The sequence below is a fragment of the Heteronotia binoei genome, chromosome 7 (assembly GCF_032191835.1).
Source record: "Heteronotia binoei isolate CCM8104 ecotype False Entrance Well chromosome 7, APGP_CSIRO_Hbin_v1, whole genome shotgun sequence".
Taxonomy (NCBI): domain Eukaryota; kingdom Metazoa; phylum Chordata; class Lepidosauria; order Squamata; family Gekkonidae; genus Heteronotia; species Heteronotia binoei.
In genome coordinates, this window is record NC_083229.1 from 25,925,862 (window position 1) to 25,951,435 (window position 25,574).

General features: G+C 44.5%; 1 protein-coding gene across 1 annotated transcript in view; it reads left to right on the forward strand.

Moving 5' to 3' along the window:
- The window catches only part of TAF2 (TATA-box binding protein associated factor 2), an 89,434-nt gene extending 65,809 nt beyond the window's left edge, over window positions 1-23,625 (forward strand). Inside the window, exons 23-26 of the mRNA XM_060243270.1 lie at window positions 129-358; window positions 2,509-2,661; window positions 3,556-3,661; window positions 22,289-23,625. Of these exons, the coding sequence (XP_060099253.1) occupies window positions 129-358; window positions 2,509-2,661; window positions 3,556-3,661; window positions 22,289-22,554 (755 nt within the window). The 3' untranslated portion in view covers window positions 22,555-23,625. The remainder of the gene's footprint in view (window positions 1-128; window positions 359-2,508; window positions 2,662-3,555; window positions 3,662-22,288) is intronic.
- Window positions 23,626-25,574: the final 1,949 nt, after the last annotated feature.

Consider the following 25,574-nt stretch of genomic DNA (forward strand, 5'->3'; position numbering starts at 1 on the left):
GTGTCTCCCCCCCGCACACACTTTAGTGCAGTAGACACAAGCAGATAGCAGCAGAATGGGCATTAAACGTTATACAAGACAGTGTGCAAAAATGACAGAGAACCTTTGCTCTCTTCTTGGTTTTGTAGGTACATCCCATGACTGGCGGCTGCGGTGTGGAGCTGTTGACTTGTATTACACACTGTTTGGTCTCAGCAGGCCTTCCTGTTTGCCACTTCCGGAACTCGGGTTGGTCCTTAACCTAAAAGAAAAGAAAGCCGTGCTGAACCCCACCATCATTCCTGAGACGGGGTCAAGTGGCCCGGAAATGGCTAACAACCCGATCAATCTGGGACAGATAATTGGCTTCCAGAGCACTGTAAGCAATTGTACAGCCGTCCTCAAAAATCACAGTTGCTAGTTTCCCAAGCACAGTCTGGTTTCACGACATCTGCATGATTGTCTCTTTTGTGCTTCATCTTGCCCTTTGTTTGTTTACGAGATATGTATCCTGCCTTGCTGCCCGGTCAAATTCACCAAGGTAGCTAGATGATTAAAAAAAGATCATATTTCCAAGACGGTACCCTTTTGCTGCCATCAAGTTAAGGCTGACCCTAAAGGATGATTCATTTTCATTAAGGGTGAGTTAGATGGAAAATCTCTCACTATTGCATCAATATTCGCACCCAACTCTGACCAGAAAAACTTCCTTGACAATACATTTCAAATGCTAAAGGATTTTCATGATGGAGAAATTATTATAGGCGGAGACCTCAACCTGATAGTAAATCCTAGAGTAGATAAAACTCATAAACCCGGGAAAAGAGGCTCCTCGGATCTTACTGAACTTAATAACTTACTCGAGTCATATAATCTTGCTGATGTGTGGCACTCGCTGGACCTGGGGGTTCATCAGTTCTCATATTATTCGGCAAAAATAGATCATAAAACCAAAACTAAAATACCTAATATAAGACTGCAGGAACAGCAATTAAAACATGGGGCAGGAAGGAGGGGGGGGGGGGGTCACTAGGGTTGCCAGCTTTGGCTTGGAAAATAGCTGGAGGTTTTGGGGGCGGAGCCTGGGGAGGGCAGGGTTTGGAAAGGGGAGGGACTTCAGAAGGATATAATGCCATAACACTCCCCCTCCCCCCCCTCCAAAAAAGCAGCCATTTTCTCCTGGGGACTGAACTGTGTCATCTGGAGTTCTGGTGTACGACTGGGAGGTTTCCAGGCCCCACCTGGAGGTTAGCAACCCCGGGTCACTGAAGGAACACCAGATGAAACAAGTGATAGAATGGGATAAATATTCCTGAGGAGGGAGCCCCATAATTTTGGTGCCAGAACTGTGAGAGGCCCCTCTACTATTCTATTGCTCTTTGCAGCGTCAGACGTGAAGCAGTTCTGCTTCCACACTGGTAATAGTTTTCCTTCACACCTCCCCCCTCCCTTTCTAATGAAAAATCCTCAGTAGGTGGTGGTCAAGATTTCAGCAGGATATAGGTGAAATGTAAGGCATAGTAAAATAATGCGAATATGCCATTGATGCTTAAACCTGGTAACAATTTTTCGTTGATTACTGTTTTTCTATCGAGAAAGGCCAGTAGTGATGTTCTATACAGCTGTTCATGCTAGTTGCTGTCTACCAGGAAAGATACAGAGATATTGATAAACCGCCTTTGTTTATCTTGTAACACCTTTTATGCGGTTTATATGTTCTTATTCCTTTATAATTGTATTTTAAACTGTTTTATCATGACGGTTAGCCGCCCAGAGTCCGCTTGCAGAGTGGGTGGCATATAAATCTAAAGTAAATAAATAAATAAGAAAGATAGACAACAAAGTACGAGTCCGGTGGCGCCTTTAAAACCAGCAAAGTTTTATAAGCTTTCATGTGCATGCGTACTTCTTCAGATCCATATAAATGAAAGTTGCCAGACTATACGTATAGGTATAGGGCAAGCAGCAAATTAAAATGCAACATACCAAAGATTCAAGGACCAAACAGGAATAACAAGCTTACTTTATATGTTTACCATTTGTTTGGATTTAATTCTAGCGGGAAACACAGTGAAGGAAATAAATATATCAGAATTGGAGATTGATAGGCAGATGTACCCTTTTTAATTGTGGAATGCTGAGAATAATTAACAGAGGCTTGCCATTTGTGCTTCATCCGTCAGGAAGGATAGAGTAATCTTTTTCATCCCCCTCCCCCCGACTTCTGTAATTCAGGTTGTGGTCAGACAAAGACGCAATATACCAAACTTCATTCCATAAGAACTGTCATTGTTCAAAATGTCCTGGGTTTGGGTTTGGTTTTGTTAATTTAATTTAGTAGGAGCAGTTTAATTTAGAAGGAGCAGTAGCCCTGGCACTCTCTCCAAGTTTGTCTTCCAGCCATTTGGAACATCTTTTGCAGCACTTCCCCTCTTGTGGCATTGGCTGAATTAACTCAAGTTCTGTACAGTGCTGCCAGCGGTCTTGACAGCGTTTTGGGCTATCTGAAAATTTTCTTGTTTCCTTCAGGAGCATGATCATCTTGTTAAAGAAATGGCAGCCATGCCTCCTTGTCACCAGCAAGGGTTGAAGAGGAAAGCTGACACGCCCCTGGGGTCCCCACTGGAACCAGGCCAGATCCTGGAGAAGATTGAAGACAGTAAAGTCAAGCTCAAGATAAGGGTAAGTGAATGGCAGGCAGTCTTTGAGCTTTGGATGGTTGGAGGGAGCAATGTAAGGTAGCACGAGGAGTGGCCAGCCAGTCCTGGTGGAACCCTCTTAACTCTGGCATCCTGTCCCATCCTGCACCTGACTGGTGTGAGAGATCCCATTGCTTTTTGCAATTCAGACTGCGAAAGAAGGAGGGCAAACTGATACCTAACTCTTGATACCTCCTTGGTCAGACTGAAATCTAGCTTTACTTATACCATAGAGCATAATGGGGAACGGCCAGGACTCAAAGTCCCCCGACTCCACCTCACTATCCCCTGGAGAGCCAGTTTGGTGTAGTGGTTAAGCGTACTGATTCTTAATCTGGGAGAACCAGGTTTGATTCCCCATTCCTCCATCTGTAGCTGCTGGTACGACCTTGGGTCAGTCATAACTCTCTCTGAGCTGTCCTTTCAAGAGCAGTTCTAGGAGAACTCTCTCGGTCCCACCTGCCTCAGAGGGTGTCTGTTGTGGGGAGGGGAAAGGCAAGGAGATTGCAAGCAGCTCTGAGACTCCGAGTGAAGGGGTATCCATTAAGTCTCCTCCTCTTCGTCCTGAAATGCTGTGCTGTATGTGTGCTGGCCCTCTCATATGCTAGAGATGAAGAGGGCAATGGGCAACTATGAGGAGTTGTTGTAACCCATGTAGGATCCTAAATGAAAATGAATTTTGCATCATGTCCTGTGCAGACTTAAGCATGACTGAACCTGCCCATTTCAGTACTGGGGGATGGGAAGGGGTTGATCTGCACATTCTCGTTGGAATACTTTTCTGTGGTCAGAGGTCTTCCTATTTTGCGAGGGTAGGAATTAGCGTGCATCAGTCAGTGCTCCCTAAGCAATTTGATTGTGTTTGTTTCTCATGTAGTTCTCAAACTCTCAAGAGGAGGAAGAGATCGATATGGACACTGTTCACGATAGTCAGGCTTTTATCTACCATCATTTGAACATGCTGGAAAGACCGTCAACACCAGGTTGGTTCAACTGGCTGCATGCAGTAATCAGTGTTGTGCTCATAACTAAGCATCCCTATTCCTCGTCTGTACAGATCATAGTGATCACATTCCCCAGCCTCTGTTTTGTCAAGTAGTGCTCTAGGCATTATTATGAGCTAAGAACCTTTATTCAATTTCCTATGCCCAGCAGTGCTTTAGGGTATTCAGTGGTGCTTTAGGGTAGGAATGAGGCTTTGGCTTCTGTATGTCGCTGGTGGATCTTCTGGGAGCAACTAGTGGGCCATAATTTGAATCCATGAATTGCCCTATACTGGGCCAGATTGTTGGTCTGCCGCAGTCAATATTATCCATTCTGATTGGCAGCTGCTCTGTAGGTCCCAGGTAGAAGTCTCACATCATTTGCCACCTGATGCTCAATTATTTGGTTTAAATGGCTTGGAGCTATTTAAACCAAATAATTGAGCATCAGGTGGCAAATGGATTGGAGCCATTTAAACTGCTGCTCTCTGCAAAAAGCTGCAGGAAGCAGAAAGTAGGGGATTTAAATGGGTCCAAGCCATTTCACCCCCTGCTTTTTGCTGGCTGCAAAAAGATGTGGCTCACAGAAATCTGAGGGTGAAATGCTCCCTGCCACTCAGCTTTCTGCTTCCTGCCACTTTTCTCGAAGAGCAGAAAGCAGGGGTTTCAACTTTAAATGGCTCATGAACCCATACAAACCAGTTCAATTTGTGAACCAACCTGGTTCATATCGGTTCGTGGTTCAGCCACAAAATGATGATTCCGCCGCAAAAATGCAGTTTGTGCCCATGCCTGGTCATTGCTCTCTTCATAATGTATCTGATGAATGGGGGTGCTGAGGCTCAAAAGCTTATATCCCAAAAGTCTTGTTGGTCACTAAAATGCTACTGGACTGAAATCTAGCTGTTCTTATTTGGAAGGCCCTGTGTGTATTGTCAAAATCAGTGACTGCTTCCATGGGTGTGGGGGCATGGCTCAGTAACAGAGAATGCGCTTTATGTGCAGAGGATTACAGGGCCATTCCCTCACATCTCCAGTAAAAAGAATTTCAGGTGGCAAGAAACAGTTTCCCTGGGATTGTGGAGAGCCCACTACTGGTCAGTTAGATGATTATACACTAAAGGGATTAATGGTGTAATTTAAAATGCAACTTCATATGTGTATGTTTTGCTGTCTGCAAACAATGTGCATATGTGCCGCCCTGAGACACTTCGGTGTGAAGGGCGGGGTATAAATTCCAATATAAATAAATAAATATGCAGAAAAGCACCCTTCTGAAAGGCCTTTTCACAAATAGTAAACTCATATAGGAAGAAGATTAATTTTCTCACATAAAAAGAAAGAAAGCTGACGTATTAGAAATAGTTGAGGTTCAAAAAACACCCCAAATAAGATCTTTCAGCTTTGGGAAATGCATGTCTTGATTAAAACTTCTACAGAATTTTCTCTGTTTGAAGGGTTTTCTTGTAAGTGTTCTCACAACAGTGTTGTGAGGCAGGGGCTACTAAGGGTCTTTTCATAGATGCGTGCTTTAGGGAGAAAGACCTGCTCCACGCTCCTGTGGCAGAGATTAAATTTTGAAATCAGATTTCCAGAGGACAGCCCCAGCACTGCTTGGCCACTGAAAATCTTTAACATGAATGTCTCGCTCACTTTGTCGCGTGTCAACAGCACTGCAGCTCATCTGAACAGTGTGTGAATGAACTGAGACCCGAAAGTGGCCTCTGAGATGCTTATGCCTTTTCAGATTTGACAAGGTTCCAGCAATGACTAGTGTTTTTCCAGTTCTAAGGCCAGTTTTTCTAGCACACTCTTAGACTGTCTCCATTGGGATCGTTTAAAAAATAAGTTCAAACGGGATTGTTTTTAATTTGCTAGGAGTACTGAGCACATTTGTTCTGGGAAGGCTTAAGCAGCTTCCCCCACACTGATGGGACCTCCTCTTCACTGCCACTTCTCCTTTGTCACTGGTGGTTTGAGAACAATGATTAACTAGCTCTCTGACTCATTTATAACAAGGCAGGATACATGTAATTGTCAAGTTACATGCATTTGAACCTGAAAACCTGCCCTAATGTTTGCTAAGTATGATGGCGGGATATCATTAAGGGCTACAAACCACCCTTCAAGCAAAAAAGAAGTGAAAAAAAGAAAATTTCAAATTGAAGGAATGTTTCAAGGCTTTCCCAGCATAGCTTCCTGGAAGTGGAAGGTCAGAGAAGTTAACAAAAGTTAGAGATGTGTTTGTTTTTTAGTTAAAGCATTTTAGTCCTCCCATGTCCAAAACCAGGTAGAGTTATTATAATGAAACAATATACAATTGAATATCCATAACAACTAATAAACATAGACCCTTGAATAATCCCACTGTGCGCAACTTGTGGAATTTCAACAAAGTGAAAACCTTTGTGACACCTTCAGAAATTTATATGGGAAACAGGAAGCAGAGAAGAGCAATCTTCACTGGGATTTTGGAGTCTTGCTAATAGAGCAGAATTGAATATTTGCTTCCATGCACAGTTTTTCTACTTTCAGGCCATTGTTGAGATATGGACTGTTACAGTTTTTATATCAGCAGTGAATACAAAGGAGTGTTAACTTTTAGTTTTTGTCAAATCAGAAGCTACATTTGAATAGAAATTTTTGTTACGATTCCATTTAGGGCATTTACCTTTTTTTAAAATTAAGCGGAGCTGTTTTGCAGAATTAAGTAGGCTATTGCTAGATGTTTTCCTTTGCTGATAGTGTTTCTATTTCTATTGGTCAGTAATAAAATAGAAATAGCTTGCAAGTGAATCAACATTGACCAAATAAATCCATCCCCCCCCACCCCAAACGTTATGTGGCATGTCTTGGAAAATACAAGTTACTTTGTAAGTGTGTCAACAACTGTCATATCCTTTTCAAGTGTCCTGCACCCACCCCCAATGTAGGCCCATCAGAACATTTTTTTTACTGTTCACCATAGAGTTTTTTTTCAGATGTAAATAAGCTTTATTCTTATCATATATATACAATACAGAATTAAGAAATACAGAAATAATGAAATAATAACATTTTACATTTTCATAGGCAAAAGGAAGAATGGGTTAGTAACATAGCTGTTATAAGTAATTCCAGTTTTACATTTTTGAAACTAATATCTTAATAGGTAGAGCTAAAAGTACATCATTTTTCTGTGAGCTATTCTGCTTGGGAGAATATCGTGTTCAGTGAGATAACCAATTATTGGATACCATATAGCAATGAAAAAACTTTCATATTTCTCAGTTAAAGGGATCCGAGTCTGCGCTGTAATTTTTGACATAATAAAGTATTCCCATCAGTGTTGTTGCCAGGCTAAAATAGTTGGGGGAGACTTATCTATCCATTATGCAGTGAACCCATCAGAACTTCTGATGAGGAGCATGGATTACTGAGCCACATGTTAAGTAGAGGTACCATGAGGATCTTGTCCTCTTGACAGACAATGCAAAGTCAGATCAGTGCTCTGTTTGTATAGGAGGCTCTTTTAGATAGCAGTCCCCTCTGGAGTCCACAGAAGACTTTTTTTTTCCCTCCATAGGAAAAGGTTTAATGCCGGAATCACTGGGTGTGTGGCACCTCCCCTAGAACGCAATAGTCTGATTGCCGCCCCTGAGCATTAGGTCCCCCCAGAACCAAATTCATTGTTTTCTGCCAACCCCTTTATTTCAGCTGTAGATGCAAGCAAATATGCTGAAGTTCTTTCGAAGGTCAGCAGTTCAACTGACAAAGAGAGCCCCTTTTTGCAAAATGGCTAGCACAGAATTTGGTTTTCTTGGAGTATCAGATGTGCTGGGACTAAACACAGGGTGTTGCCTGGTGTGTATTTCTTTAGCTGAAAATGATTGGAGAAGGGAGCTGTGAATGAGAGTTGTTTTTACTGAAGATGATGTATCCCCAGGGCTTTTTTTGTAGCCTCCGCGTATTAGGAAAACACATCCATGATGTAGCCGATCCTCCTGGAATTTTCAGTAGGCCCTGTACTAAGAGCCCTGCAAGCTCTTGGAGAATTGGCTACATCAGGAGTGTGTGGCCTATTATGCAAAGGCCTTCCTGCTACAAAAAAAGCCCTATGTTATCCCATCTTGTGGCAGTGAGTCCCAGAGATCTGTTCTAAGAGTAGAGATTGGAATACCCCCTGAATATACCCTGAAGAATCAGAAACTGAACCTTGTGATATTGGGAGTGACTTGCTGGCTCTTTGTTTTTCAAAAAGAGGGCCATGCTGTGCAGAGTTGCTCTGCTCTGAGCCTTTGACTTCCAGTGGACCTAAGGGGGAGTGCAGCTAGATTCAAGTCCATGAAGCACTTTGACTCTCAAAAGCTCAAAGCCCCCAGACCTTGCTGGTCTTTAAGGTGCTACTGGACTCAAATCTAGGTGTTCTGCTGGAGACCAACATAACTATTTTCTGCAACTGTCTAGGACAGGGGTGGCCAAACTGTGGCTCGGGAGCCACATGTGACTCTTTCGCACATATTGTACAACTCTCAAAGCCCTTACCACCAAGTTGGTGAGCTTGGAGAAAGCATTTATCTCTTTAAATCAGTTCTCCAAGCCAGCCAGCAGCTTTCTTTCCACCTCTCCCTCCCTCCCTCTCTCCACCTTTCCTTCCTTCCTTCCTTCCTTCCTTCCTTCCTTCCTTCCTTCCTTCCTTCCTTCCTTCCTTCCTTCCTTCCTTCCTTCCTTCCTTCCTTCCTTCCTTCCTTCCTTCCTTCCTTCCTTCCTTCCTTCCTTCCTTCCTTCCTTCCTTTTGTGGCTCTTAAACATCTGACGCTTATGTCTTGCATCTCTCAAACATCTGATGTTTATTAAGCACGTTTGGCCACCCCTAATCTAGGACTGTAGCGTTTCTTCATATGGACACTGTCAGTGCAGTATTGCTTCCCCTAGTTAGGCCCCTAAAAATAACTTAGCCTGAAAGTATGCTCAAGGTTTCTTTTACCAAATGTCCAGCAAGCTCTGGAGACAATATGGCTGTAGACAATTTCAGTATTTTAAAACGAAGTGCTGTTGTGGCAAGCACAGTCCAGAGTGAGAGGCCTTGTGTAAAAATGCAGGGGAGTGTCCAAGTTCATAGGCCAAGAAGTAGCTCTTTTCCTGATGTTTCATAATACTCTGTTCTGTGCTATTCTCATCCACCCTTATGGGGGGTATAAAGTTATAATAAACAAAAGATGCTGGCGAATGGTGCCAGAAAGCTAACAGATGTTGCTTTTGGGACACTTGGGTCGACCAGCTGTGTGCTACATATTGTTCCTTGTCAAATGCACTGGGATAGAAATGGGCTCAGTGCAAACAAGCGGAGTTTTGGGGCCAGTTGGACCAGCGTACATGTAAAAGCAGGCAAAGAGAGCTATTTTAGGAGTCATGCTTGTTCCGAATAGCCCTTGCTGCTTGAGCGCTGCGAGGTCATCCCTGGCTTCTGCCTGTGAGCCTGCGCTGTGGTGCTTCTTGGAAGAATTATGACCATGGCAGACAAGAGAACGATCCTGTCCACCCAGATCTACATTTCATGGAGATGTCTTTCATAATACACAAGTCTTGATGAAAGATGCTGGCACACTTGCAAAGCATCTGGTAATTTTTGTGTGTGTGTTTTACATATAAATTTTCCATTGTGCTCTTTGTTCCATTCCCCCCCCTCAGTTGTCCTGAGTGTCACAATGTTAAAAGCTGTTTTTCTTTTTTATCATCACTCGATAGAAATGAAAACCTCAAGGGAAATAGTTAACATCAAGAGTCCTTAATTTTATTGATGTTTAAATCTGCTTAGGAAAAAAAAATACATAGGGCACTGAATACCAAAGTAAAAAAACCCCTCCTTTGTAAAATCCGTTTCTCATTTGTCAGAAGCTAAAAATTATCACCCTTTCACATTCCTCCAGTCAACTATTGGTGTGAAAATTGTAGCTCTGTTCTAAATACAGTAGCTTTGAAAGCATCAGTAGGAAGTCTTTTTAAGCTGCTGATGTCATTTGGGATCTGACTCCTGATATGAAAAACAGAATTTTATTTGCTATGAAACCTTCAAACACTGTAGGGAGTGTTCCACCCTCAACATGGAGGAAAGAGCCTGAAGGGCATGCTGTATTCTCATTGTAATTCTGAACGCCAGCTTCCAGATTATTTTACCTAGTATGAGAAGGTTTGTTCATGTTGCATGAGGAAATAAAAGGAAGTCTTTGCACTGGAGCAGTTACTTGGGAGATTTATGATTTATTCTTCATAACTGGGCTCTGTTTCTGTTTTGCCCTTTCTCCAAGGAGCCTCAGGGTGACAAGCATGGTCATTGCTGCTTCCTCATGTGTGCACGAGCATGCACTCACACAGGGCTTTGTTGTTTATTAAAAAACCCCCAGCAGGAACTCATTTGCATATTATGCCACACCCACTGACATAATACAAGAAAAAGAAGATATTGGATTTATATCCCGCCCTCCACTCCGAAGAGTCTCAGAGCGGCTCACAATCTCCTTTACCTTCCTCCCCCACAACAGACACCCTGTGAGGTGGGTGGGGCTGGAGAGGGCTCTCACAGCAGCTGCCCTTTCAAGGACAACCTCTGCCAGAGCTATGGCTGACCCAAGGCCATGCCAGCAGGTGCAAGTGGAGGAGTGGGGAATCAAACCCGGTTCTCCCAGATAAGAGTCCGCACACTTAACCACTACACCAAACTGGCTCAAGGGTGTTTTCGTACAAGGCTTTTTTTTGTAGAAAAGGCCCAGCAGGAATTTATTTGCATATTAGGCCACACACCCCAGCACCAAGCCAACCGGAACTCGTTCCTGTGCGTTCCCGCTTGAAAAACATCCTGCACTCACATCAGCCCTCTGCAACAGACAGCACCTGGTGCTGAGGTCAACTGGTGACCTTCCTGATGTCAACTGGGGTCTCTCTGATCCAAGTCTGACAGTTGCCCCCAATGCCTGTGTCGCGTCACTTTGTAGACTTGGCAGGTGGGCACATGAGAGAAGGCCTTTTTGGTAGCAGCCCCGCAGTTCTGGAACAGCCTCCCCAGAGAGATGCACTAGGCCCTTTCACTTTCGATCTTCAGTAGGCAGTTGGCATTGATTTTATTTAGGTCTGCACTTGACTAATTTAGTTTTTATTAATAGGCCTTTGTAGTTGAGATCATAAATTGTGGTCTTTTTTGCAATTATTTTATAGTTGTTTTATTTATATTAAGCAGTGTTGAGCTCTGTAAGAAAGAAATGTCGTCAACAAGTGTTTTAAATAAATAAGTAAATACAGAGATTTTGTTTACTAGTAAACACAGGTAAGATCAGGATTGTTAGTATGAGTGCCTTCAAGCATCACATAGTTCCATGGAGGACAGGTCAATAAATCAGGGGAAGTCCATGCCCTCTCTGCCCTGTTGTTGACTCTCCAGAGAAAATGTATGAGACAGTATGCCGGACTAGATGGACCACTGGTCTGATCCAGCAAGGCTCTTCTTGTGTTCTTATGGGACCAGGAAGTATATGTAACTTCCAGTCTCTCCCTTCTCCCCTTTCCTCACCATCCTGGTGTTATATGGAGGGGAATCCAGCCCCTATTCTCAGCAAAGTTTGAAGCCTTGTCCAACATAGATGGCTGTCAACACAAGAAGCTGTTTTGTGCTTAAAGGTGATTCAGGTGTCCCAGCGGGGAATGCCTTTCATATTGCAGCAAGGTTGTTAAAATCATAGGATGCCAGTGGAATCTTAAAAACCAACAAGTGTTAATTTCGGTAAAAGCTTCATGAGCTAGAATCTGCTTTGCAGATGCACCAGACAAGGTGAATGCTAGTCCATAAAAACTGATGCCAGAATAATGTTTGGTAGTCTTTCAGGTGCTGCTACACTCCTGTTTATTTACACTTCTAATGGCGCAACACAGCTATCCCTATGATATTATTCAGTGGGAGCCAAGAGCTACAGCAGTCATGAGACAGCACCCGAAGTTGGGGTAGACCATAATGCATACCCCAGATCCCCCATGCTCTTACTTTACTTGGGATTATTGTGAGCTTTGTTCTGGGATATCTGGGGACCAGTTGACCTTCTCAATTGGGAGAGCAGTTCTGATTCTAAACATCTGTTCCACAGAGAGAACTAATAATTACGTTGGCCTCTGAACATCCAAAACTGTGGGGAGGTGCCAAGTGAATAGGCTAGTATAATGCATATTCTGTTCCAAGGAATATTCCTAACCACTTCAAATGCAGACTCCGAGACCTCACCCTTCTGTGGTGGCTTTGGATGGTTGCTGAGAATCCCTGATTCATTCTCTTGTTTCCTGAACCATCAGAGAGAGCAAAGTACCCTTTAAGGGCAGCAGGGCGTACATTGTCAGTATGTTCTCTTAAGAACAATATGAAGGAAGTGTTTGGGGACAGATTATTAATCATAGCATAATTGTGGAAGGGGAGCTATTCATATATGCGGAGAACTAAGGGAGCTAAAGCCCGGGAATCGCAGAGGTATTTGAGGGTGATGTTTGAGTCCTGGAAATAAATGTATTACCATTTGTTGAAGGGTGTGTCCAGTTTTTTTGGCAGGCCACTGATGTGTTTTTTCAGTGGCTAACTTCAAAAGAAAAGTGACTAAGGTTTCTAGAACAGCAGCCTAATGAGTTCCTAATATTGATATTTTTATATCAAGAAACATAAGCAGTGGTTCTACTTGAGAACCTGTTTTGCTGCTTCAGGTTCAATATGTCTGAGATGCCTCCTCACATGGCCTCTTCCATGTGTTTTGATGTTTTCTACGGCAAAGCACTTGTAAGCACATTTGCAAAGTTAGTGTTATTAGAAGTCAGGAAAAATATCTCATGGCAAAGAAATGGACATAGCTAGGGGTTTTTACCTGAAATCAACATGAGAGACTTAAGACTTTATCTTATTTGGGTATTTGTGCTAATTAATTACAAGAACTTCCAACATTTTTGTTTTTGTTTGAGATCTTTTAAGGAACCGGTAAAGGTTTCAGCAATAAAACTCAAGGGCTTATATTCTGGCTTATACACAAGCCCCACCACACAAATGAAGTTTGTCATATATATATATATATATTAATGATGTGGTTCTGAGGATTTGAGGCCCTAAATCAAGCGCTTGCCTCTGCTCGGTTTTCCTGCTTCTCCTGCACCTCTGGTATTCATACATACATTCTCCATTTTGTGTATTTGCGGTTGGTTTCTGAACTCGCGTTTTGAAATGGCTCTGAAATCTGGTTTGATTTGTGTTAGATGTGTGTACCCAAATCATCAGGGTGCCCTTTTTATGTTCATGTAATGAATTGTGGATGACAGTTTCATAGATACAACAAAAGCCCGTAACATGGAAGCTATAATCATGTGGCCAGAGGCTTGTCTGGGAATAGAACAGGGCAAGAAATCCAGTGTTTTAAAGAGACAGTAACGTAAACAACATAATAGGCTTCAGATTCCTGAGAAGATCATCCTAACTTATTAAGCTCACCCTAACTTATTAAGCTGCATAGTCCTTCTCTATGGTAGAAGCTGCCTTGTGTCTGTAGGACTGTGGCGTGGTGTTAGCCTTGCATCCAGAAGGACCCAGATTCAGTCCAGAGGATTTCCAGTTAAGGGGTCTTGGGTAGCTAGTATTTGGAAGTCCTGTCTCCACCTGATCCCCTGGAGTGCTAAAGCAGATGGACTATTGGTCTAGCTTGGTACAAGAGAGTTTTATGTATAGGGCTTTTTTTGTAGCTGGAACTCCTTTGCATATTAGGCCACACACCACTGATGTAGCCAGTCCTCCTGGAGCTTACAATAGGCCCTGTACTAAGAGCCCTGTAAGCTCTTGGAGGACTGGCTACATCATGGGTGTGTGACCTAATATGCAAAGGAGTTCCTACTGCAAAAAAAGCCCTGTATCACGTATAATCTTTCCGGTCAATGGATTCATATCTCTAGACAAGGATTTCTTCCACATGTTTAGCAGGAATGGATAGCTTCCAGGTATATCATGGGTACTTTCCTTCTACCTTCAAAACTTCCCTGCACTTTTTCACCACAGTCTGAACTTATATTATTTCAAAGGCCACATAAGCTTGGTGATAGGTACTGTCGGCATATCAGTCAGTCAGCAGTCTTACTGCTGTTGAACATTTCATAAACCCAAGGGCGCCACTGTGTTTGTGGGAGCTTGCCTTTTTAATTTCATTACGATGTCGTTTGTTAGTAAGTTCAGCTCCCTGCCCCCCCCCCCCGGCCCTGCAATAGTTGAGGGCATCAGTTAACAGTAAAGCCTCTGACCTCTACCTCCTGATTGTACCCAGCAGTTTAGCAGAAAGCACACAACAGAAGGAAGCATGGAACTTCTCCCTGGCATTTATTGCATAATGCTTTCAGATTGGTTTCTACAGTTTATTAAAGAAACAATCAAATAGGAGTGTCAGAATTTTGGTGAGGAATCAGAGCTCAGTAGGGTATCTGCTCAGCAGAGGTCATTTTGTAGGGAAAAAAGGTGGTGGAGCTCATCCAGGGATTGTTATGCAGCTGCACCTACTATTCAGTGGACAAGATGGGAAGGAGGAGGTGGAACTGTCAGAAAGGTTCAGGAGCTGTGCTCCTTTGAGCTCCTGCTGAATCCAAGGCCTGATGCTCAGCATACGGAAGGTCCCACATCCAGTTTCCAGTATCCACAGTTTAAAAAAAATGTGCAAGCTGCTGCTTTTCAACAGTACTGATCTTGATGGACTAGCTGTCTGATTCAGCAAAAGGTAGCTTGTGTTCAGTTTCCCTGAAAAAGCTTAACCAGTTTGTCTGGAACTGAATATAAGTGCTTCTCCCTAGGAGGCGGAGGACATCTTGGGTGCTTTCCCACCGTCCAATCAGGGAGGCAGGAATCAAAACTTCCTCTTCCTGTGGCTGTGGGGAACCACCCATCTTCAGTTCCTTTCCTGCCTCGACAGGGAGAGCATGTGCTTAGGATAGGTCCTATCCCTTTAAGTGCCTTTCCTTTCAAAAAAAAAAAAAAAAGATCTTTCTTCCTCCTTCCTTCTATTCATCTTACCAAGCTTTCTCTACTGCTTCTTTGGATCCTTATTCACCTGCCAATACTTCTTCCTTGCTTCTTTGCTTCTTGGCTTCTCTGCTCCTGGGGATTCTCGAATCCCCCCCCCCCCCGAAGAGAAGCGGCGCGCCGGCGGCTCGGGCTGCACTCAAGCCGCGGCGCGGAACAGATGGCGCGCAGGGCAAAGGACGCTTGCCCCAACGAGGACTCGGCTGCCTGCGCATCGCGCGGGACCGAGAGGCCGCTTCCCGGAGCCGGCATGACCACGGGGCTTGCCGCGGCTGCCGGCAACGTGCCCTGTAGGGGCAGAACAGGGAGAAGATCCGAAGAGGAGCGAGCGGAGCGGAAGCGGCGCTGGTCGTCCTCGGCAGCAGAGGAGACTTCCTCCTCAGAGCGCCGCCCTGGCCACGAGGGCCATTTTGAAAAGCGCAAACGCGCACGGAAGGACGGGGACCAGCAACTGAGCAGCCTCCAGGGGCGGGGAACCCCCCATGCCAACCTCCAGGCGGGAGATTTCGACACCTTCTAGGTGCAGCCGCAGCAGGAGGCCACGCAGACCCTCCAGCCCCAGACGGGCTTGGGTAATGTACCCATGATGGGACCTTCTCTGTTTTTCTGATTTCCTAGAATCAATCAGGCAGACTGTAGGAGCTGCAGTTGAGGCAGCCACCCTCAAGAGGCCAAGGCCCTCTAGCCCACCCTCTCCTCCCGGGTCCCCCTCACCCAAAAGGTCTAGGGAACGGGGCTCCCATTACAGGGCCACCAGAGACTCCATAGCCGGTGACTCCCTGGAGGGCGAGAGATCCCAGTACTGGGATCACTCAGATGAGTCAGAACAGGGGGAAAGGGAGGAGGGCGAACTCATATCGGATGAGGAGATAGAGGGTACGACTGTACCAGAACCCTCCTCACGCTTCTTCAGGGCAGAGGAGTTCCAATCCCTCTTACCCAAAGTGCTGGCTGCTCTGGACCTCCAAGGGTCGCCAGAGGACCAGGAGGTTGTCAACCCCCTGACTAGCCCCAGGAACATACCCAAGGGGAACTCAGAGTTCTTCCCCAGGCACCGACCCTCTGACAGGATCTTCCCCTTTCCAGAGTTCTTCGAGCGCCAGCTAAGAGCCGAATGGGCAAAACCAAGTACCAGCAGGCAGGTTCCCAACTCTTTTAAGAAGCTATATGAGCTACCTGCCTTTGCTAATAACTTACTGCAGGTTCCCCTGGTTGATGCACCTGTGGCAGATCTACAGTCCCAGGGTCTACTAGCAGAAGATGCAGAGTCCCCCACTTATGGCACAAGGTATTCCTTTAGCAAGGACTTGCTCCAGACACTGCTACATGAGCAAGCCTCAGCCCTTTACGCCAGAAATTTTCTGTCTTTAGCTCATCCCATTTGGGGAATTTGAAAGCCAGAATTCTGTGGAACCTCAGGGAATGGTTGTCCCGCATGGGCAGGCAAGGTTCCTTTGTCTCTGAACCTCCCCCCCTACCCAAAGGAAAATCTAACATCTAGACTTGAATGTCTCTTAAAACAGAGAGATCTGGCTTTATTAGGTTTAAAGGTAACAAGGGCGCCTTTTCCCTTGACTAAACAAGAAAACATACAAGCAATGACTTGGACTACAATTAGACCAGGCCATTTCTCCAGGTGAGGCCTGGAGATCTCCTGGAATCCCAGCAAGGGTTCCAGCCTGCAGAGTTAGTTTTCTCTGCAGGGTAATGGGAGCTTGATGTAATATATTTAGGTTAACCCTTTAAAGATGCCAGCATCAAGTACCTGAGAAAGAGAGATTGAACTAGTTTTTATTCATTCAAAGCATTTATAGCAAAATGTAAGAAACTGACCAGTTTTAACTTTCAAATTGGCTGAATGAAAATCTGTGAAACTCCCAAGTTCATCTTTCTCTCTCTTGCTTATAAAGTCAGGAAATATTTATTTCCTCAGTTCTATGAAATTTAAATGGTATAGCCTCTGAGCTTGTACAGAGTGCCTGCAGATTAGCCCAAATAGAACTGGCTAAAATATGCAAATGCTCAGCACTCCTGCCATCAGGAAGAAATGTTAATTGTTCTCCCTCTTGCTCAATGGAAATCTGTAGCAGTAAAGATTTGATAAGCAACTAAGGCAAAGGAATAGAATTTTAAATGCATTGCCCTGAGAAATTAAATTTTTGTTTATCTCAGGTCTCCTTAAGGTACAAGCAACTCAGTGTCTTTGAGAGAAAGCCTCATTTTCTTATAGACCTATAACTAGCCAGTGGCAAGAGGAACCACAGTTTTTGGTTTGCCACCATTCTTGTACAGAACTTGTCCCAATATCTTCCAGTGGATGGCTGGCTAGGAAAGTTTTCTTGCAGAGCCTCAGAAAAGATCAAATTCAGTGTTTGTAATATAAGAGGTGTTGCCTCTCCTTCTCAAAGGTCACAGTAACACAAGACAGCTAACCTCAAATGGGCAAGTTTGTCATTTAAATCTGAAAGTACAGAAAGTAGAACCTCCAGCTGCAGGAGCAGCAACAACTAATGTAGTACTGATTGGCAAATCTCATGCAGACCCTCTTGAATTAAACTCAGCCAAATTCAGCTTGAGTTAAAGAAACTGGAAAGAGTTACAATTTTGAGTCCCACCCAGGCAGAAAGCTCATTATTCTCCCCCTCCACCTTTCCTTTGTAAAAACTTATCAGGGTCAGATAAGAGTACTGGCCAAATCCATTGTGTCTGTTTTTAGCCTTTGTTAAGGTAAGCATCACCTAATCCAAGAGGGAAGGAATTTTGGTTTGTCTGTTCAAACCTTCCCCTCCTTTCACATCTGGAGGGGGGGGAGGGTGGAAATAGTGTGGAAATACAGTTGAGGTATTTTTTGTGCTATTTTGAAATCTCATCTTCTGATTTTGGGTCTAAAAAGATATAATTTCAAAAGTTGTTCATTGCCAAACTTTTTTAATATTGCAGTCTCTCACAGAGACAGCCTCTTCCCAGCCAGAGAAATACCTGGATGGAAGATGTGCATACTACTTTGTTTTTTGTAAGGTTGCCTGTCTCCAGGTGGGACTCTCCGGTTGGGGGGCAACCCTCAACGAGATCCCAACACAGGGCCAGTGGTCGACCAGGGAATCGAACCTCCCAATCAACCTACTAGAGCTTCGGGCAGTTCGCCTAGCCCTCCTACACTTCCAGGACCAGGTCTCAGGCCAACACGTCCTAGTGCGAACGGACAACATAGCAGCGAAGGCCTACTTAAACAATCAAGGGGGGTCCAGGTCCAGCTCCCTCTACAGGGAGGCCGGAAAACTGTTCGGCTGGGCAGAACTTCATCTGAAGTCAATAAGAGCAGAACACATCAAGGGGGCGCACAACGTGCAGGCGGACTGGCTCAGTCGAGAGAGCATCCAGGCAGGGGAGTGGTCTCTCAACAGGACTATATTCCTACAGATAGTGGATCACTTCGGCCCGCCAACCCTGGACCTCTTCGCATCTCCGCAGAATCACCAGCTGCCCCGGTTCTTCACAAGGTACTTTCACAGTCAGGCGGAGGCCACAGACGCCCTAACATCCCCGTGGCCTCAAGGTCTCCTGTATGCCTTCCCGCCAATCCCGGTCATCCCAAAAGTTCTCAGAAGGATCAGGTCGCTGGGGGCAGAAGTCATCTTAGTTGCGCCCTGGTGGCCTCGGCGTCCCTGGTCCTCTTCAATCCAGCAGATGTCGGCGGAGCAACCCCTCCACCTACCAACCGGGCCGGACATGCTGCTGCAGGGACCAGTGTGGCACCCCCGCCCAGAATGGCTGAGATTGACCGCGTGGAGGTTGAGAGGAGATCGCTTCTAGACCTAGGGTACACCAGCGAGGTGACGAATACCATCTTAGCATCCAGAAAGGAATCCACGACGCGGATCTACAACATGTCTTGGAAAGCCTTCCACAGGTGGTGCCGGAGAAAGAGTGTGGATCCATTACACCCTACTGTTCCCAGGGTGCTACAATTCCTTCAGGATGGGCTACAGTCCGGCCTGAAGCCAGCCACCCTCAAACGCCAGATCGCGGCACTGTCATCAGTACTTCAGCAGGTGGATGGTGTATCCCTGTCGTCTCACCCTCACATCCGACGGTTCCTTAGAGGGGCTTCCTTAAGCTCCCCACCGCAGACCCATCGGTTCCCGACCTGGAGGCTGAACCCAATGCTGACCGCCCTAACAGGTCCACCCTTCGAACCGCTCATGCAAGTGCCCTTAAAGATGCTTCGCATGAAGACGATTTTCCTGGTGGCAATAACATCGGCCAGAAGGGTCTCCGAGTTAGGAGCTCTATCTGCTAGGAAGGAGCTATGCGTGTTCCACAAGGACAAAGTCGTACTCTACCCGGATCCTACCTTCCAACCAAAGGTGTCATCCAGATTCCACCAAAATCAAGAGATCAACCTACCATCCTTTTGTCCGGATCCCAGACACCCCAAGGAACGAACCTGGCACACCCTGGACGTGCGCAGGGCGATCAAAGTCTACCTGATTAGAACAGAGTCACTACGTAAGTCAGACTCTATGTTCATCAATATCTCTGCACCCAGATTGGGGCAAAAGATGTCCAAGTCGGCCATTAGTCATGCCATTAAACAGTGCATAGCGGAGGCCTACAAGGCCTTGCACCTCGAGGTTCCGCCTGGGATCACAGCACACTCGACCAGAAGCGCAGCCGCCAACGCAGCCTTCAGCAGGAACGCCTCAGTCGAGGAAGTGTGTAAGGCAGCTACGTGGTCGTCAATCTCCACCTTCGTTCAACACTACAAGCTGAACTCTTACGCGTCGGCGGATGCGGCCTTCGGTAGACGAATCTTACAGCATGTACTGCCTGAGTAGGGCGATCCCTCCCTAAGTAACCTACTGCTCTAGGAGCACCCAAGATGTCCTCCGCCTCCTAGGGAGAACGACCCTTGGCACTTACCGTGAGGGGTCCTTCTCCTAGGAGGAAAGGAGGACATCTTGCCCTCCCATCTATCGCCCTACCTCGGGCAGCTGAATTCTCCACTTGGCCTTCGGGCCTGTTCCCTACTTTTCCTATCAATAAAGTTTATACCTTCGTCGATCGCCCATCTCCTTTATGGGCACCGACAGACTAATAGTTGTTGTTGTTTCACTTGTTAGAAGTTTTTATTTTTATAGATACAGTTAACGTTATACTGCTGCTCGGAGTCACCCGAACTGAAGATGGGTGGTTCCCCACAGCCACAGGAAGAGGAAGTTTTGATTCCTGCCTCCCTGATTGGACGGTGGGAAAGCACCCAAGATGTCCTCCTTTCCTCCTAGGAGAAGGACCCCTCACGGTAAGTGCCAAGGGTCGTTCTCACCCTTGTGAATAGTGATCTTCAGTGGGTATTCTGAATTAAGGACAAGATTATGAGACTTCCAAAATTAGATTATTGCTCTCAGACTTTGAACATGAACATGATATACTGATCCTGAGAAAGATCTTGCTGTCCCCTCTGCTCTCAGATCAGGAAGGCAGGAAAATTCTTAAGTGGCATTAAGCTGGAGACAGAGATGAACTAGTTGAACTCATTGTGAAAAGAAAGACTTTGCAGGTGGAGTTTTACATTTAGAACAGTAGATCCCCACAGTCTGCAGTGTGACGCTTGTTTATTTCAGTTGGGAGATAACTTATCTTCTTTGTGGTGTCTATCCATCTCACACATAGGAACTTGAGCCTATATAGATTGCACCTTTATGGACAACGTTTCAATACCTATCTACAGCTGTCTCTTTTTAAAAAGCACTTTATTTCAGGGGGCAAAGACATTTACAATACAATGCAACGCTGAGTCACATTGCTGTCTCTTTTTCTGACCAGTTTATTCTTCTGTAGGATGGGCTCTGTTCTGTTCAGTCTGCTGAGAGCATCTGTGGTAGAAATCAACTGTCTGTTTCTTTGCCACTAGTTCTTTCTTAGGTTTTCTTTTCCATGCAGACTTGTTCATAGCCACTGCATAGTGTCTCTGCCCATTCATATAAATATGGATACACCCATTAGACTTATTTGGTGTCCCATGGCTGTAAGAGAGTTGGTAGGGTATTAGACTGGGTTCATACTGTGTTTCAGTTATAAATCTTCAGATTCAGTTGCCACGTGTGAAGAAGAAGATATTGGATATATATCCCTCCCTCCACTCCGAATTTCAGAGTCTCAGAGCGGCTCACAATCTCCTTTATCTTCCTCCCCGACAACAGACACCCTGTGAGGCGGGTGGGACTGGAGAGGGCTCTCACAGCAGCTGCCCTTTCAAGGACAACCTCTGCCAGAGCTATGGCTGACCCAAGGCCATGCCAGCAGCTGCAAGTGGAGGAGTGGGGAATCAAACCCAATTCTTCCAGATAAGAGTCCACACACTTAACCACTACACCAAACTGGCTCTTTGTGTGAGCCAAAGGTGTACTTATCTGTCAGTGTAAATGTGGCTTACTTTCCAGTCCAAATCTGCACTGAAATGTTGTGAGTGTAAAGAAGAAGAAGAATTCCTTTTGCCATCTTTTGGCTTTGGTTTTACAACCAGTTTAGAGAATGCTCCTAATTTGGGCAGTGACTCACACATGGATTGTTGACAAAGTGGCTGGTACCACTACAACCTAGGAAGGGATACTGAGAACCAGACAGAAGGGAAGGAGACATAAAGTTTATTGAGGGGGAATAATGGTCTGGGAAGCTAGCAAATTCAGGCAGTCAAAATAATACCAAGAATTCAGTTGTAACACCCGATATTATACACTCATATAAAAAGCCAGTGACTCTGAGCATCCAAGCGCTGCACAGAAAGAAGACTATAGCTGCCTATAGCCCAAGTGAGAATCCAAACTCCAAGGCAGAGGTCCAAACATCTGGGCAGCAAATAATCCAAAAGGGAAGAAGCAAGGGCCGTGTCTCATTATAGTCCAAAAGAATAGATTGTATTAGAGAAGTGGCCAAGTAGAAAAAGAAACTATGTCTTTTCTTTCTGGGCTTGGGCAGAAGAGAGAGAGTATGATATAGTGGTTTGAGATGCCACAGAAGGACAGTCACTACTCAACAAAAGGCTTATTAAGAGAACATGGACCGAGAGGCCTGGATTAATCTACCTGATGGCCGAAAATAATGTTGTCTTTTCCCTCATATCAGCTCCTCCCCTCTTGCAGTCTCCCAACACACATGGCTGTTTAAAAACATGGGATTCAAACCAATGACTCCGGGGTCATCTCATTGTACAGAATTATGCAGAAAAGTTTGGTAAAATCTCTAAACAAAGGGGCTGCAATCAGTTTTAACATAAAAGACAGCGTTTTGATTTGTAAATACATGATTTTAAAATACTTGATTTAACATGATCTAACATGACGTTAGAGTGGTCAAGCAGTGTGAATTACAGATCGGTGACTTATGTGCTTATGGACTGTGCAGCCTAAAAACACAATATATAGCTTGGATTTGATGGAATATAGATATATGGGAGTCCTCAAGGTGCATTAGTGACCCCCATCCTCAGAGCTTTTGAGTACACACTTGCTGTGAGAATACCACACGTTTGTCCAAACATTGCCATAAAATTGAGTTTGTAATCACTTCCATTTCAGGTAAAGAACAGTCTTCGCTAGACTTGGGCACATTGCCAAATCCTGCGCCTCCACTTCCTGGCTTCCCGAAAGAGTCCAACTCCTCCAAGCACAGTGAGCACCATCATCACCATCATCACGAGCACAAGAAGAAGAAGAAGAAGCACAAACACAAGCATAAGCACAAGCATAAACACGACAGCAAGGAAAAGGAGAAGGAGCCCTTCACCTTCTCCAACAGCCCTGCCAGCGGGCGCTCTGTCCGCTCTCCCTCCCTGTCGGACTGAAGCGAGCTCCTCTCGCGCTGCTGTGGCTTTATCGGAAGGCCCCCAGGTCAGAACAGGCTTCCTCTGAGCGTTGCCAGAATGGATTGTGTTTTTGAAACCTTTGATGGCTGTCGTGAAGGCAAAGCATGTTTTAAACAGAAGCCAGCTGCCGAAGTCTCTGGAAAAGTTGCGGTTCCGTGTTGTATAATGTAATGTTGGCCTCCCGAGAAAACAGAGGCCCTCGACTGATCTCTTTTCAACATGTCATTTAACCGTTGCCGTTATCCCACCACGTTCTGACTTTTAAAAAAAATGCTTGCAGTCGAAGTTGAGAACTTCTTATTTTTAGGATGTTGACTTAAAAAAAAAAAAAATTATGCGCATAACCCATGTGACTTGAACTTGCATTTGGCAATCACTTCCACAACTTTTTTTTTTGTTTTGGTGGCAGAAAAAAAAATGCTGCTGTTTTGCTGTGTCCTGTAATCAGCCTCGTAATTATATAATGAAGCTTGGGCAAAAACAAGCCCTTGCAAAATTGGCAAAGCGTGCCTTTCCCTAAAATGTCAGTTAACCTTGCAAAGGCACTCCTTGTAAAGTGGCACAGTGGTCGTGGGGAATGCCTTATCTGCAGAAACGTTTAAAAACTCCTTATGATAAATTTCCTGGAAACTCTGTGATTAAAAAAAAGAATCCCATCAATGTACAGTGGGCTGCAATTCAGGCAATATGAAGCAGCAATATCTAGCAACTATTCAGTTTCCACAGCTGAGTGAATATTGCAAAGATGTATATATTATTATTTTTATCTTTGTGTAGTTGTAAGTACATCTTTTTTTCCCAGTACAGTTTTCAAGGACACTTTTAAGTTGCTTTTCCATCTGGTTTGTGTTTTTCCCTTCCCTTGTAAGTTTGGCCTTTAGATTAAGTATTTTATTTGATGTGCATGTGTTATTTTTTTCAGTCGTAAAGCCCATTGACAGTGGAGAGAACACTGAACAGTGCCAATCCAGGAAAAGCAAGTTCAAGAAGGGACTCAGACTGGATTTTCTAATGAGACCATCAGTTGTTAATAAACACTTTTATACCGTCTTGCTGTTAATGGTGTGCTTGCTGTATAAAAATCATCAGGGTATAAACACGAGCTAGTGGGAGAGAAAACAGGCTTGTGTCTTTTCTTTGTAACTAAAACAATATTATATAAAAAGTACAGGATGTCTGTTATTCAGCCTCTTGGACTGAGACTGCAGATGTAGACATGGCCCCCATGACATGTGTGTCTTTTTTCCTTTCAGCTGGAGTCTGCACGGGCCTCGTATTGGCACCGTGTATTCTTGCCTCAGATTTTATTGCTTTAACCAATAAAGGTGGTTAACTTCAAATCAGAAGCAATGCTGTGCAAAACCAAGAAAAGGAAGGAAAAGATCTGCATTATCTTAGAGAAGGCTCTGAATGTCACAAGCACACCAGTAGGAATCTGCTCTGTTTGCACTATCAAAACATTTTTTATCAAAGACTCTTCCCTTCTCAGGGATTGTTGCCCAAATTGGGACACATATTGGACCCATAACATGCAAAGTCTCCTCTACATATGTGCATGGGGGAGTGGACGATTACTAAAATTTTGCGGAATCCTAGAACATTGCCCTGGCACAATAAGCCTCACTTGCAGTTTGTGCCAGAGGTGATGTTATGGCACTGATGTGACATTGACTCCCTCCCCCCATTTTCCTCTGCTGAGTGCTGGTAGAGCATGAGGAGGGAGGTGTCCAGGGCAGTAATTCTTCTGCTATAATTGGAAACCTGACTGCCCTGTTTAAATTTCTCCAATAAAACAGCAGTTTTATCCCAGCCTAACATTCCATGCTGTTGGAAAAAGCCATCTTCTGGTGCATATGTGGAGAGTGTGCGCTCAGAGTGACTGGTCATCTTCTCCCATGATTATTCTCACAATAACCCTATGTGGTAGATTCAGCTTATTGTGAGTCCCCCACTGAAATCCTTCACTGAGTGCAGATTACTTAAACAAAGACTTCTGGATATTGAGTGCAGCTTCTGAACTTCAATCACTCCAGTCCTAGACAGTATCCTCACCACTGCACTACACTGGTTCTCAATTTATCTTTCCCCCATGCATTAAAGGCTAGAAATCAGACCATATTTAGATCTAATGCAATAAATGGCATTGCTTTGTTTATTTTATCGTTTATTTAGAATTCTAAATGGATACATCCGTTGCTTCTCCAGGAACCTGCTTGAGGTGTGTCACAAAAACAAAATACTAAAAGAGTATTAAAATCCAGCTTCCTATTGAAGGTAGAATTATATAACAGTTACTAATTTTAACAGTTGTAGGGGGCTTGGTTTGGTTGTGCATTCTGTGCCGATGATTAATGTCAAAGTATGTCGAAGTGGCCCCCAAGGAATCTCTGCTTCTCAGCATACTTGGGGCATAGGCCTTATCGGTTGTACGTCTGCTTTGCCACAGGCAGTCACATAAGAGGCAGTAAAAATTTCAAGATTCATGGGGAATAGTTGCTGGGATGAGTCCACATTAGCCTGTTACTGTACAGCCTAAACCATTACTTTGGGTGCCAAAATTTGATTTTGGTCCTGTGAAAAAAGTGCTTCTTTGATGTACGATACATATGTTTGAGTGTCCTTGCTGCTGGATAGTGTAATTTTATAAAAAATGTGAATGAATGATTAGTTTAACTTCAGTGTTTTCTATATCAAATTAATAGAAAATGTGCTTGTGGGTGGTGCTTTCCCCATTTTGTCTCTTATGTACGGGCTCTGTGTGTGTTTTGGAAATGGTGAACATGGCTAATCCTATTTCTTAGAAATACAACTTTTTTTTTACCTAGTTTCTAGGCTACACTGACTAAACTGCCCTGAGGCAACCACAATGTAGACAAGATCACTGTGTTAGAAAGTGCCCTCTGTAAAAAACGCTGCCACCAGGGATGATGATGGTGATTTTTTTGCTGGAGGAATGCAGTGGAACAGAGTTCTGGAACAAGTTTATGAGGAGCACCCAT